The sequence below is a fragment of the Engystomops pustulosus genome, chromosome 3 (genome assembly GCF_040894005.1).
Source record: "Engystomops pustulosus chromosome 3, aEngPut4.maternal, whole genome shotgun sequence".
Taxonomy (NCBI): Eukaryota; Metazoa; Chordata; class Amphibia; order Anura; family Leptodactylidae; genus Engystomops; species Engystomops pustulosus.
Genome location: NC_092413.1, coordinates 207,465,802 through 207,481,443, shown reverse-complemented (window position 1 = coordinate 207,481,443; position 15,642 = coordinate 207,465,802). Strand labels below are relative to the sequence as shown.

The 15,642-nt window shown below is 44.3% G+C and overlaps 1 protein-coding gene across 6 annotated transcripts in view; it reads right to left on the bottom strand.

Annotated features, from left to right (window-relative positions):
- The window catches only part of ITSN2 (intersectin 2), a 91,317-nt gene that overhangs the window by 56,896 nt on the left and 18,779 nt on the right, over nucleotides 1-15,642 (bottom strand). For 5 of the 6 annotated variants that reach the window (XM_072143660.1, XM_072143659.1, XM_072143662.1 and 2 more), the window contains exons 3-9: nucleotides 15,361-15,453; nucleotides 9,995-10,058; nucleotides 6,063-6,226; nucleotides 5,255-5,458; nucleotides 4,205-4,301; nucleotides 3,042-3,184; nucleotides 1,828-1,891 (exon numbers count right to left, since the gene is read on the bottom strand). In XM_072143660.1, the coding sequence (XP_071999761.1) occupies nucleotides 1,828-1,891; nucleotides 3,042-3,184; nucleotides 4,205-4,301; nucleotides 5,255-5,458; nucleotides 6,063-6,226; nucleotides 9,995-10,058; nucleotides 15,361-15,453 (829 nt within the window). The remainder of the gene's footprint in view (nucleotides 1-1,827; nucleotides 1,892-3,041; nucleotides 3,185-4,204; nucleotides 4,302-5,254; nucleotides 5,459-6,062; nucleotides 6,227-9,994; nucleotides 10,059-15,360; nucleotides 15,454-15,642) is intronic. The other variant, XM_072143664.1, reaches the window with a different exon arrangement.

Below are 15,642 nucleotides of genomic sequence, written 5' to 3'. Positions count from 1 at the left end.
CTCCTATGACATCATGGGGGTGAGGTGGAGGGTAATTGGTCATCCAAGATGGCAGCTCTCAAATGCAACACTGATAGGTGCTGTGGTCAAAGCGGTCCACAGCACCTAACAGGTTAACTGACGCCATCATTGCCAGCACTGACCGAGACTGTAATAGAGCTGACACCCACTACATATGGCTCTGTCCACGAGGCCTTCCATACACCCCTTCACGACTGGTCAACCCATACTCAGCCTTGAAGTGGTTATGGTGCTTTGCAGACCTCTATGATTATCAAGAGATAAAAGGGATTGCTGTAGGAGAAATCTTTTAAAGGTGATGCACTGGATTACACTACCGTGACTGATGTTGTCCAAACACAGCACCACACCTGACTACAGTTTGTATACGGTACTGCAGCCTCTGCCCACATTACATACCAGAGCTCAGCTGTAATACCAGAAACAACTCAAGGCCAAGTGCAGCCATCCTTTACTTTGAAGAGACACTGAAATTTTCTAATGAGATTAGCGAGGTCTGACAACATGTACAGCTGCCAATCAGCTATGTGACAAGATGGCAGTAGTCAGATGAGCGCTGCAGCTTCTTTTCTACTTAAGCAGAACAGCGCAGTGCATTGCATAGTGGCTATGCTCAGTATTGCAGCTCAGCCACATCATCTGTAATGAGACTCTGCAGTAAACAGCCAAGTGACCGGTCACCCCTTTAACTCCAAAACTTGTGTTCACTTGAAGTCCAAAAAGTCATGAGGGTTATAGCTGAAGGAGAGAAATGTTTGCAGAGTAAGCAGTGAACTTGGCAGTGATCTGGTGGAGCGTGAAGATAAAGGTTCCCTGCATTTCTTACGGCTCACACTGCAAACACAGCGGAGGACTTCCCTAAACATCCTCCGTCTTCCTTCCTTTGTTTCTAATCGAGCCTCACAGGGTACAAGACATTGCCTGTTCATGTCCGGTCTTATGACTGCGCTCCGTTTCCCTGAGTGATGTGACTGCTCCTATATCTGTAACATGGCGTGTAATATCCTTTATTAACCCTTTAAAGGGAACTTGTTGCCAGGGACCTAATTTTCACCAGACAGGTTGCAGTGCAAATATGTCTTTCTGCTTTGTGTGTTATAACAAATCTTGCACCCTGACAGAATCCTCCGTGTAGTCCCAGGGGTTGGGCTTTGGTTTGGATGCATTTCATAAATTGTCTGTGCGGCAGACTCCTCAGCTCACAGCCCCAACCTTTCTACTCCTGTACAGCTCCTCCCTCCTGCTTCTTCACAGAGCTCACAGCCTGGTGACATCAGTTGGAGGAGCTGTACAGGAGCACAAAGGTGGGGGCTGAGGAGTCTGCAGCTCAGTCATGTCACATGTTGCTTTATGAAATGCATCCAAACCAGAGCTCAACCCCTGGGACTACACAGAGGATTCTGTCAGTGTAGAAGGTAAGCTATAACATATAATTAAATTGTAATGGAAATGCTTAAAGAAAGCAGTAAGGCAGATGTACAATACAGGTATAATGCCTTAGTGAAAATGGCCGCAGCCTTTTTTCCTTAATTTTTTCACCCCACCTTCAAAAATCTAGAATCTTTTTTGTTTTAACTATTTTTCAGACCCCCTGGGGTACTTTAACCCCAAGGTATCTGATTGATCCTACAGTATGGCAGTATATATGGATTTTCCTCATTTATTACAATGTGCAAATTGCACACTAACAATTATGCAGAAACAGGTCTCAGGCCTTACCCAAAAGAGACCCCGTCATGGCGACAGATCATCACTCCTAACCACAGCCCCTCTAGTGTATCTCCATGAACAGGTCTGATGTCTTACCATATAGTAGCTAGCTGGGTATGGGAGAGGCTGGACTGGACCAGTGCATTCTTCACTTGAGACCCTGAAAAGAAACATATTTAGCCTTAAAGTCAGTTTATACTGCGTTTCATCAATTTTTATTTTAGCATCAGGTTATTGTGAACTAAAACCAGGTGTGGAGACTACATAGAGATATTCCATAGATTTGTACTAGATGGGTTTGTTTTACTGATACTAGTTTTGGCTCACAATAACTGATGCAGAAAACTGATGAACCTTAGAGAATGTATTATCAGTGCATACGGGCAGTCGCCTTATCTCAGCAGTAGATCTACACAGATCTACTACTCCCAGCAGGAACGGATTACGTTACCTGAAATCCATGCAAAGTTTGCACTGAAGAAGCAAATCTCCAGTATGTATCCAAGGACGGGTGAGCGAAATTCCACAAGTTCAATATCACATAACCAGTTCTCATGCTCAGAGCAAATGTATTTCTACTAATGAGTAGATATGTAGGTGTATAGTCTGTATATTAATCTGTAAAAATCCGCTTTATTCAATTTAAAGCGGCTTGTGGCCACTAACTTCCTGTTCCATTGTTTTCTGATGCCAGGGCTACACATGATCCGTGGGTTCTCTGGACTTTGCCAGGATAGGTACAAATATGATTGTACTTACCCTGGTAAGTTATAGTGGCCAAACTGTCAGCAGGTGTATACACAGCAAAGCTGCAGCCAGTGTGAGGTATTGTTGCTAGAGAGCTTTGTAATCATGTACCTTAAAGTTCTGTGCACTGTGGGGTACGTTCTTACACAGCTGTGCTCTTAGCTCTCTGCATGGAGGGAGGAGGCATGTCCTCACACAGCTGTGCTCTTAGCACTGGGGGCGTGTCCTCGCTGTGCTGTGCTCTAAGCACTCAGGGTGCATCCTCACACACCTGTGCTCTCTGCATGGGGGGAAGGGTGCGTGTCCTCACACAGCTGCGCTCTTAGCTCTCTGCATGGAGGGAGGGGGCATGTCCTCACACAGCTGTGCTCTTAGCACTAGGGGCGTGTCCTCGCTGTGCTGCGCTCTGTGGTCTAAGCACTCAGGGTGCATCCTCACACACCTGTGCTCTCTGCATGGAGCTACTCCACAGTCTGCAACGCCTACATTGTATATATCCTGCATCCATACGTGTGTCCCAGCCCAGTGATTGCATCTCTGTATAAGTGATGACATACACCTACCTGTAAGGTAGCCACACATGCTTTTGTCAAGGCTGTTAAACTTCTGCCTGTATTTCAGTCTGGAGGCTTGAGGCACGGCCCAGTCCTGGGAGCTCGTTTTTGGGGAGTTACCCGTCAGTGATGTGGTTGAAGAGGAATTGGAGCTTAAAGAGAAGAGAAATAACATGAGAAAATTTATTATGGTCTATTATGGTCTTATAAGGAAAATGTTCCAGAGGATAGGACTTAAGTTGCTGATCATGGGATGTCTGACCACTGATCACAACCTTCACCTTTATGAGAGTCCCAGATATAAGGCAGCACTGGACTGGGTCATGGTAGCCCAATAGAGATGAGCGGCTCTTTATATATACTCTTTATGCTACTTTGTTCAAAACCTTACACCATAGTAGATGGTTGGTTAGTCTAAGGATTTTGGCCATTATACATCTAATGTTTATGGATAACTTATCGGCGGTCCTGACAGCTCCTAACCAATAAACGTTGTGCCTTGTAGGAGAAGTTTCTTATCTTTCCTACAGAAATTTCAATTTATATGTATTGGTGCGTGGTGGGGAGGTTCACTGCAGCTTTCCCTGTCCAGTTATATTGGGTTTAATAGGACACGGTCAATCATGGGGCGGGGGACTGGTCAAGAGAAAGGTGTTGAACTCAACCATCGCCCATTCCTTTAAACTAAATCCAGATCAGGTACACACATTGCAGTTTTAAAATAGAAGATGTCCTACTATTGCATAAAGTCCCCATATGTGACCAAAACCCCCTGTGTGGTGGGGATACAGAAGAATGAAGGATCATGGATCACACAGCGACAACGACGTGATGACGAACGCGACAAATTATACAGGAAAAAGCAACCGGCAGGAAAGGTCACACGCCCCCATTGTTTACTGAGTGTAAGTAATCTGTATGTAGGCCGTCTTACTAGCATTATATAAAAGGCTGAAGTGCCCAAATAAGCCTTGTACATCAATATTATCAGTGTTTGTTCATCTTTAACATTCTTAAAGGTATATACACCCTTACCATATATTCAACTTGCAATTGGTCCACTGCTACACACAGAAGCAGGGTCCCAGCACAGAACAACCTCCTGGCCTTTCCCAGGGGGTCTGCAGAGCCCCCTTATAAGCGTTTTTGTAACGAGCAACCCCAATTCTTACCTGCTGGAGCCCAAGTCTATCAAGGACTGAGTCTTCTGCATCCCGGCACTGCCGAAGCCTCCAGACATTAGTGAGAGCGAGCTGTGGTGAGGCAGAGCTGAAATACACACACAGTATCACTACATACTAGTCACACAAGGAGGAGATATGATATGTATGTAGATGGATTTTGCAAGGAGGAATCACAGCAGAAAATCCAGGGACAATTCTATGATACAAAAGTTTTGCTACAATGGACCAATATTTCATATATTAAAAGTGCAATGTGATCAGACAACAGAGAACAATGATGACAAAGCACATCGAGGCCTAAAATTCTGCACCCACGCATTTCATGATATATCTGTACAATACTGCACACATAGTACTAACACGGTGGTCACCCCAAATGACCAAATTCAGCCAACAGCTACTCCATCCGACCCCACTAACATGCATGCTCGGCACGACAGTCTCGTAGGCGTTTTCATTGGAGACGAAGAAGAAAATCACTGTCAGACTCTGTCTATGTCTTTACCTTATCTCCAGGGGGCAACATAGGGATTAAAGGGGCTGTCGCACATTGCTGATAGCAGGGACTAATGTAATATAACACATACGCCTTGTGCAGAGTCTCTTGTTGCATCTGGAGCAGGACTGGACCAGGCAGAAGTAAGGTCTTTTATAAGGTCTTTGTGATTTTAGACCAGCCCCTGCTGCCAGCCGCAAGATTCATACATACATCACCTTTATTTAAACCTGATCCATCTGCCCCCCCAAAACCTCATACACATTAAATAATCAGCCATTCATCCCACTGAAAACAGGAATTTATCTCCAAGGTGTACACAAAGAGGTAAGTATTGTAAAACGTTCGAATATCAGCTTCATGTATCTACCACTAGACGGAGCTCAGTAGCTCGTTGCATACACCTCACTAGGTGTGTGTATGCATGCATGTATGTATGTATGTATGTGCACATGCGTGCATGTATGTGTGCGTATGCATGTTTGCGTGCATGTGTATGCGTGTATCTCTATATCTATCAGACAGCTTGCACAGACACTTACTTGATGACAAAGGCACAGTGAAAGAGGACAGGAGGGTGGACGTTCCATTTGGCAATGTTGATGATGAGCCGACAGAAGGCACCAGGGGACTAGACATAGGCATGGGTGGCAGCGAACTCATTGAGGTCAACGAAGTGGTGGGAGCGAGGGGTAACAGCGCGGGCATAGATGGCGGCATGGACAGGTTTGGCATACTTCCCATTCCTTGAACGCAGAACACAAAAGGACCAACGTTAACATGACAACACATTTATCCGATGAACTGGCTTCAAAAATTTCTGTGGATATTACCTGAAAAATTCTTGGGGGCGATTTGATCTGTCACACAAGAACAGACTGCCCCCTACCTGCTGGAGCTTAACAGGCCCATATCTAGTTTTGTAGTAGGAATCGGATCCGTATTATAAATCAGATTTTCTGTTTCCTAAAGAAAGATTCCATCTGCAAGTTTGGAGGAGCCTGAACCGCAGCAAAATCTAACCAAAACCTGCATCTGATACATGCAGACTGTCTTCTGGAAAATGCCAAGGCTTCATAGAGAATTGAGGAGATGGGGCGAATTGTAAAAACTGATTGTCATGAGTTCCATGTCGACTTCCATGTGGAAACACTGTTTGCCATGTACATAGTAACAATAATCCAGAGTGATTTTCCACATACAAATCCAGGACTCTATGTTCCATCTCCTCAATGACAACTTATACGTGGATACACGAAAGTCGCCGGGAGAGACTTCGCCCTCCAGAAGTAGACGGAATGGGGGGAAAAGGGTAATGGACACAACATGAGGACACAATGCAAAACACACCAAAGCGGGAGGACATTAATGGCGAGAAGACTGGCGGCTGCTTCATCACTGGCGGGAGGATCATTGGCAACGTGTGGCCCTGCAGCTTCAGCTTGATCAGCTTCATTGCGATGGAGAACTCCAACTGGTCCATTTTTCCGTCTTTGTTCAGGTCGGACAGGCTCCTGAGGACATGAAAGGTGAGAAGAATTGTTATATGTTCAATGAAAAGGTTTTTATTTTTATTTATATGCTTGCTGAATGCTGAAACTAAGAAGACATTTGACTATTGATGAAGCTGATCAAAGTCTACTCCTCTGCACCATGAAATGCCGGACTCTCTGGGCCGATGCTTACATATGCCACCAGCGATTTACAAATACTATATACTCCAGGGAAAACAGAGCATTTGTTTCTGCAATGCCCATATGATAACTTACCAACCAATGAACTATGGACATTAGTTCTGGTCCTGCCCCACTGAAAGTTTCTGTATAATCCTTTGTGACGCAAATAAAGCATCTCACATCTGCCCAGCCTTACATCACATTATTTCTACACAGAGGAATATTATACTGTATATTCTGTATGTCATGTATGTACACAGTAACTGCACCAGCAGCAGAATAGTGAGTGCAGCTCTGGGGTATAATACAGGATGTAACTCAGGATCAGTACAGGATAAGTAATGTCATGTATATACACAGTGACTGCACCAGCAGCAGAATAGTGAGTGCAGCTCTGGGGTATAATACAGGATGTAACTCAGGATCAGTACAGGATAAGTAATGTCATGTATGTACACAGTGACTGCACCAGCAGCAGAATAGTGAGTGCAGCTCTGGGGTATAATACAGGATGTAACTCAGGATCAGTACAGGATAAGTAATGTCATGTATGTACACAGTGACTGCACCACCAGCAGAATAGTGAGTGCAGCTCTGGGGTATAATACAGGGTGTAACTCAGGATCAGTACAGGATAAGTAATGTCATGTATGTACACAGTGACTGCACCAGCAGCAGAATAGTGAGTGCAGCTCTGGAGTATAATACAGGATGTAACTCAGGATCAGTACAGGATAAGTAATGTCATGTATGTACACAGTGACTGCACCAGCACCAGAATAGTGAGTGCAGCTCTGGGGAATAATACAGGATGTAACTCAGGATCAGTACAGGATGAGTAATGTCATGTATGTACACAGTGACTGCACCAGCAGCAGAATAGTGAGTGCAGCTCTGGAGTATAATACAGGATGTAACTCAGGATCAGTACAGGATAAGTAATGTCATGTATGTACACAGTGACTGCACCAGCAGCAGAATAGTGAGTGCAGCTCTGGGGAATAATACAGGATGTAACTCAGGATCAGTACAGGATGAGTAATGTCATGTATGTACACAGTGACTGCACCAACAGCAGAATAGTGAGTGCAGCTCTGGGGTATAATACAGGATGTAACTCAGGATCAGTACAGGATGAGTAATGTCATGTATGTACACACTGAGCTTATAAATAGACATTGCGCCATCACTACTACAGGTATTTTCACAATCTTCCTGCATAATCTTACAGGCGCTTTGATATTGTGAAAATCTTAAAATGCAGTTTCATAATGATAAGAGTTATGCAAGTATCAGGCGTTGTCCGTAGGAACGCTCATAAATTAAGCATCGGGTACGTGCGCTGGGGTGAGATAACACATACATATTCATAGGGAGAGATTTCGGGAAGATTTCAGCAGAGCTGTAACTACTTCTCACAAGGTAATTACAGGCCTTCGCTCCCAGCAGTCACTAATCATTGCATTCGCTTTTTACGGTTTTAAAAGCTTGAAGGTAAAAGGAAAGTAACACATTACAGATTTTTAATTTTATTTTCGCATTACAACCAGTTAATAAAAATTTTCTGAATTTTTTTTTTTACTTTCCAATTCCATTTTTTTCCCCATCTTATCTGAGATGCTGTTAACTGCATTTGGAGATTTGCTTTATGGCAGTACATGGACCATAGGAGCCTTTGGTTCTATAGGACCTTGAAACATGGTGTCATACTAAAGGGGTTTTCCCTTGCAGCAAGTTAGTCCAAACTTCCTGATTAGTGGGGGTCTCAATGATGAGACCCCCAACATTTCACTGAAAATGGAGGTCCAGTGTACCCCTGTAACACCTCTCGAAGCACCACCAAGATGACCGGAGCAGCCTGACGCACATGGCCGTCTCAAGGGACCTGATGGAAATTGCTGAGTACGGCGCTCGGCAATCTCCATAGAGATGAATGGGCCAGCCTGACATGTGCGACTGGCTGCTCCGGCCATTTCGGTGGTGCTACGAGGGGTGTGACAGGGGTACATCGGATAGGGCCAAACTTGCTCTGTGGGAAAACCCCTTTAAAAGATAAGAATCTTGTCTTTCAGGTGACATCAGGTTTGTAGTTCTGTGATTTAGAGAAAAAGATACAGGCAGATAAGGACATGGTTGGGAATGTGAGCTGCAGATAAACATCCAGTGTCATTAAAGTTCTGCCTCTCCAGTTCTGTAACACACAGAACCAGAATCCTGATCTGAAAGAAGAGATCCTTACCTTTAATAGGTATTATATAGTTTCTAGGTATCATAGCACTGATAATGGTGGCGAATGTAGAGACACTCCCCTTGAAGCCTCTAATCTTGACTCATCTCCGGCAAATCTAACTGTACTCTTTTTCATAGTCACATGACTTTGGAGGAGAGTTTTTTTTTTTTTTTAATAGAAGTAAATGGAGGAGATTTCACATAAAAGAGGGAATTATAGAAAAGGACATTTCATACCCTACCAGAGGGGCTGAGAGTTTAATGAGGTTAAATCTGATGACAGGTTCCCTTTAAAGCTAGATCCTGTGATGGCTTTATACATGGTTAAGGGATTATTACAGGAATCTGAATAACTTTTAGGGGTTGGCTCCAAGTTCCAGTTTCACTCCGGTATTGCAGATCATGGGAACGGCTTCAGCCAATGTGTGACAACATTACATTGGCGAAAGCCACTCATTGGCTGAAGGAGGTCCTGTGACCCCAGTAACTTCCAGCTGGGCATAGTGAGTATTCTTTATATTTTCCTGCCCCCACATTGTGCCTTAGCCCCCTTGATTCCTGGAAAACCCCTTAAAAGTAAACCTACCACCACGGATCTTCCTCTATTGTACGTGAGGATAGTGCTTTTAAGAGCTAATCCTTATGTCCCCCTGGATCTTTCTATAACTTTTATTGCCCTAATATGCCAATTTTCGAAAGAGGCTACTGGGGCGTGGCGTAGCTGGAGCTGAGGCTACACGGCGCGGCTACTCCACGCCCCAGGAGCCTCTTTGATCCTCCTACCAGATATCGCCGGAGTTCTGCGCTTGCCTTGTAGCTCCGGCTTTGGAGCAGTGACAGTGCAGCCGCGGGCCTGCATTCTGCTCATGCGGAGGGTGCGCATCTCCTCGTAGCTGCGCGACGAAGATCTCTGGGTAGGAGGATCAAAGAGGCTACTGGGGCGTGGAGTAGTCGTGCCGTGTAGCCTCAACTCCGGCTACTCCACGCCCCAGTAGTCTCCTTAGAAAATAAGCATATTAGGGCAATAAAAGTGATAAAAAGATACAGGGGACGTGAGAATTAGCCCTTAAAAGGAGTATCCACACGTCCAATAGAGGCACCTACCACCCGATCTACCTTAATAGGTAGATCCGTGGTGGTAGGTTTCCTTTAACTTATCATACTGTGTGTGTGATGACCATCACTACCAAGATGTGATCTCTACAGAGCAGGAGGGGCAGTATATACCGAGGCTCAGTTGCCTGCAAGACCTACTTTTCATAAAATATTTTTAATATACAAAGAAATAGGGAAACTTGACAAAAAGATAATAAAGACATAATGGAAGGACCAAATGATCCCCATGGAGCGCGCCTTATGGTTAGTTGGGTAACTTACCATATTTCGGCCAGGACAGCAGGAGGGAGTCCAGACTGTAAGAAGAAGGTCCTAGCTTGCTCTCCTGTAAGATAAAAATGTGGCCACACTAATGACTAACAATGCAACTTTTAAGGATACACTTCATGGTGGTCCGGTGACCCTTGTTTCAATATACAATATGATGGAGGCATTGATCTGTATTACAACCAGTCTCTATGGGACTCCTCAGCCATCTCTTATACATGTGTACGCTCATAAGCAGCCCCCTTACTGATTGGTTGGACCCCCCAGTTTACAGACATTTATAGGACTTCTCCAGAGATTGAAAAACATGACTGCCACACCTGACGGTGGGAAACGCGTGTTATTACAACTTAGCTCCATTCATTTCTATACAACTGAGTTGCAATACCAGCACAAACCATGATGTGGCGCTGTTTTGGTCAGAAAGCAGCCCTGTTTTTCAACCTCCAGACATCCCCTTTAAATACCCAAAGGGGAACCATCACCAGATTTTACCCTAATCTCTTCTTGCAGATAACATCAGGCTTGTGTTTCTGTGCGCTCCAGAACCAGAAATACAGGGAGTTACAAATTTGGGGATGTGAGCGGCAGATAGAAATCCATTCTCCACCTTTGCTTAACTGCCTGTTATGTGGATGGAAGTTCTGTGGATCTCAGAACCAGAAGCCCGATTCAGTCTGGAAAAAGAAATTCTCATCTTTAAACATGGCACAAGAACAATGGTTCTAGGCGCAATAAAGATAGAGATACCTGAAGTGACGCTCCACCCTGCAACCTCTAAACTTGACTCATCTCAGGATGACTCTTCTCTACTCATTTTCACCAGTATTTTTTTTTTTTTTTAGGCAAATGAGAGGGATTTCTAGAAAATGTAGAAAATTACATTTCATACCCTACCTGAGGGGACTAGTAGTTTGAATAGGGTAAAATCTAGGTAAAACTCCCTTAAAAGGAAATCTACCATCTAAATCCATCCTGATAAACCAGGGACACTTGCTCACAGATGCAGTGACTGTGGTAATCCTCTTATATGTATTATCTATGGCCTCCTTCATTCTAAAATCAACTTTTATAATTATGTTAATGAGCATGTAGGGCTCCAGGGGTGCTACCAGAGCCCCTCCATGCTGCAGTCTCACATTCTGTTACAATGTCTTGTCTCCCCCCTCCCTCTGCCTGATGTAATCACACTGCAGCAGAGAAAGTTCTAGCACACAGTGGGAGGGGAGAAGTGCTTCTGTACAGTGTAAAAGCCTGTGAAGCTACACCATGAAGGGGCTCTGGTAACACTCACTAGAGCCTTTAAGCTCATAAGCATGGTAAAAGAAGTTTATTTTTGGAAGGAAGGAGGCGAGTACAACAAATATAAGGTCACCACAGTCACGGTGCCTGGATCTATGAATAAGGTCCCTGGATGGATTTTGATACCGGAAAATCCAAAAATTGAAGTACGATTTATAAGGGCATGTGCCAGGCTGGACACTCAGCCCTGCTGTGCCACGCTGTACCTGACTCTGCTGTGTTTGCGCAACCATTGACCCAAAGCACAGATAAAATATGTATATGCACTGGCTATGTTGAAATAATTAACCCTTTAAGTGCCATAAAGCGTGGACTCCTGAACTCTAAAACTGCAGGATGGTCAATGAACATTACAGCCTGCACCGGCACAACGCTGAGCGAGACGGGAGAAGCCGAGGCGCAGCACTGCAACGTGTTTAATATTTAATGACTTCATCAGCATGGTCGCCTGCAGAGCGCTACTGCGTGCCAGGGACCCGAGCGAGAGCAGTCACATCTACAAAGTCACACGGTTATGGCGTCTGCTGTGATTCATGGATGTTTTTAGGTCCGAGATTGAGTTTTGGTGTATATACATATATACATATATTATATATATATACACACACACACACACATCTCAGGTGCATGTAATGGTTTGGGGACTGCCAACATATTTGTCTTGAATGTTTTTTTTTTTTTTTTTTTTAAAGAATGGGGGAACCTCCAGCCTCTAGATGTACGAAGAAGAATGGGGAGGAGGGGGGCCTCCAGATGTACTTTGAGTCGCTCCATCACATAAATACGTAATCAGAAATGCATGCAAGTTTGTGGTTGCGATACTTACAGGGAACCTGTCACCATATTTTTCCCAAATACAGCTACGGCAGGTTCTTATAGAATAGTATTAACTAAGCACCACCCATCTTTTAGCTAAAAATTGTTGCTTAGTGACATCTCTCAGCAGCCTGCGTGGACTTCTAATCCTTTCCATGTTACCATGCAGCGATTTCATGTGATCAGATATATGCATGGTGTACAGTTTGCTAATGATAGGAGGCTAAAAGACCTGAGATGATGTCAACCTGAGCACATGACATTACTGCTGAATGCGGAGAATAGTTGGAGAGGAGCTGCCGGATTCAGCCTGAGGAGACCATGCCCACCTCTAGAGATCCCTGGATACAAGGCAAAAACTCTGATTTTAGGGGGATCTGAGTGATGTAATTTTTAACTAAAATAGGGGTGTCAGTCAGTTAACATGGCTCTATGGGAACCTGCCACTAGCTGTATTTGTGATACCAGCAATAGACTTCTACGGGACATGGCATGGCTTACAGAAAGAGACTATTCCTGAAATCCTCTGCACTGCTGGGCGGATGAAAAGCACAATGTGCCACATCATTTGACTAGCTGAGCCCTCAATCCATAGAATACTTCTCCAAACACTAATCCTGAGGCTTCCTACAGACATGCCTGCCCTGTTACCACAGCAGCTTCTTAGAGCGGCTCCCCAGGACGCAGAGGTATAAGGAGGACATGGCTGAACGACCAAGGAAATTAGGGAAATGAAAGGATTAGGAGTACCAGGATGTGTGATAATATGGGTGATCATGTGACCATTGGGACCAATCAGGAATGTCTTAGAATGCAGTACCCAGACATGGCCACTGCACAGTTCATGGGGCAAGTGTAGTGGTTACAGCAGCTGATAGCAAGTGATCCAAACGACCCAGTAAGGATATAGACAATCATCTGCTAAGTCCTGGACGAACGCGAGTTACATATAATCCTCTATCCATGGTGCATCTGTGTATCACATGCTCCTAAGTGCAGGTGCTCAACGCTATATATGGACTTTTTCCATTGCAATAAAGGCAATTTTTATCCACTTTTGGTAGTAAACACCTGCGTGGGAGCTTGTGACAACAGAGAGGTGATAAACAAGTACCAACTATCCCGGGAGAATTTACAGAAAAAGCATCAAAGTGATTAGATAGGAAGCAAAATAAATATTATATACAATATACATGCGATTTCTGTCCATTATATAGAACCATTTTGTTAAGCAGTCTTACCCTGGTTTGTAATTCTCTATTGTCCCATTGCCGGGATGTGAAGACTAGCGCTTATAAGGTCTCCCATATACTGCACAAAATGTGAGAGGATAACTTGCCACAATGAGGCGCCATACTGCAATTCTGATGAGCCCCATGAAGGGTTCCGTCCTAAATGTTGCAAGGCTAAACGTTGAGATGTGGTCAATTCTCAATTGCATGAATGGCTTATTCAGACGGGCATTAATGAGGTGTGTATGCCATCCGGTTTTTGTTGGGGGGGGGGGGGGTAGTCATACAGGCCGATTGTTCACACATCCTTTTTTTTCCCCATGATGTGGAGATGGCAAGAAAAAATTTGCGGCATGCACTATTGCACATGCATGCAGACCACAGACCTCCACAGAAAATCAATGGATTCGCAAAGAAAAAGAAAAAAAAACAAAAAGGAACGGATGGCACACAGTGACACCGGCACGTGGTCCGTTTTTTTCCTCAACTGTTGGCAACCAAATGTGCAGGGCACAAAGTAGATTAGACACTAGTATTTTTTTTTTCCAGAAAAAAAAAAAAAAAAAAGGATGCCAAAAGCATGTGAAAAAAAAAACAAAAAAAAAAAAAACAAATGCAGACACTATATGGACTGAACACGGACATACATTTTTACGGATGTTTCAATAACCCATAAGTAGTAAGGACCTAAAATCAGCACATAATTCTAGTACTTAATCACAGCTTCAATCTTCCGAGCAGCAGCAGCATGGAGGACATTATGCAGCATTGCAGACACATAAGTATAGTGGTGTATCAAGTGCAATGATAGAAATCGGGGTGAAGCTTTTAGTTACTGTTCTATGCGGGTTTCCAGTAAGCATGGACCTGAATCAACGCTCAGCACCTGAACAGAATCCTAGCTTTAAGACAATGCATTCAGGACACTTACAGAAGCAACATGGAGGACATTATACAGCAGTAATGACACAGAAAACGTAATAGAACTTCAGCATAGTTTCACTGGGCATTAAGAACCTGAATCAGTGTTCAGCAGCTCATCATAATCCTGCCATCAAAGCAGAGCAGTCAGTAACTTCACAGTTACAGAAGCAGGAGCAGCATGGAGGACATTATCCAGCAGTACTAACCAGTATTACTGCATTACAAGCACTTGGGTGATAAAGCAAACCTACTAATAGCTTCAAAACCATTTAATTGTGGGTTTCTTGGCTGCAAGGACCTGAATCAGTACACACAAGCGCATCATAATCCAGATACCCTACATTTACAGAAGAAGGAGCAGCATGGAAGATATCAATACTGACCAGTATAACTGTATAGCCTGCACTTGGTGACAAAGAAAACTTACTAAAAGCTTCAGCAAAGTTTCACTCAGGCCCTACAGGTAGTAGTAAGGACCTGAATTGGTGCACAGCAACTCAACATAATCCTGCCATCCAGGCAAAGCTATCAGATATCTCACATTTACATCAGCATAGAGGACATTATACAGCAGTAGTAGTTACCAGTAGAATTGCATAAGAAATCAACATAACAAGCACCTGGGTGACAAAGAAAAATTGCTAACCACTTCAGAACTGTTCTCCTGTGGGTCGCTTGGCAGTAAGGACCTGAATCAGTACACAGCCCCTTCTCATAATACAGATACCCTACATTTAAAGCTGCAGGGGCAGCATAGAGGACATTATCCAGCAGTAGTGAACAGTGTAGATGTGCAACAAGGTGACACAAAACTTACTAGCAGATTCAGCACGGGAAAGTAGAAAGCACGAGGACCTAACCAGCAGGGGATTTGAGGAATATCCTTGATATTTATCGCCAAAGACTAAAGAGAAAACTCCCTTTAATAAGTGACAGAGACATAATGACTTGGGAAGAGGAAGGCGTCCTTCTGCGCCAGTGAGTAGCAAGTATTACAAAAGACAAATGCAAATGGTAAAAGGGTTAAGTAAATCACACTCCATGTGCATAACCCTAAACAAGAAGGGGGGGGGGGGGGGGTCTCACCGGTGATGAGTCCGCCTATGGGCTTCAGACTGGCGAACTGCTGGTCGTGCTTGGCCCGCTCCTCCGTGGTGATGGCCCACATGTTTGGGCCGCCTGCAAGCAAAGCACAGAGTGTTATGCACAGTCCTCATATAGTCCCTATAGTGCACACAGCAAGACGCTGCAGGCCCCCCGTCACCTGCCGCCTACCAGTACACGAGACGTCCCCTCCCAGATCTACACGGGAAGTCACACAACACAAGACTCCGCTGTCAGGTCATGTAACTTCCTTCCCTTCCCAGA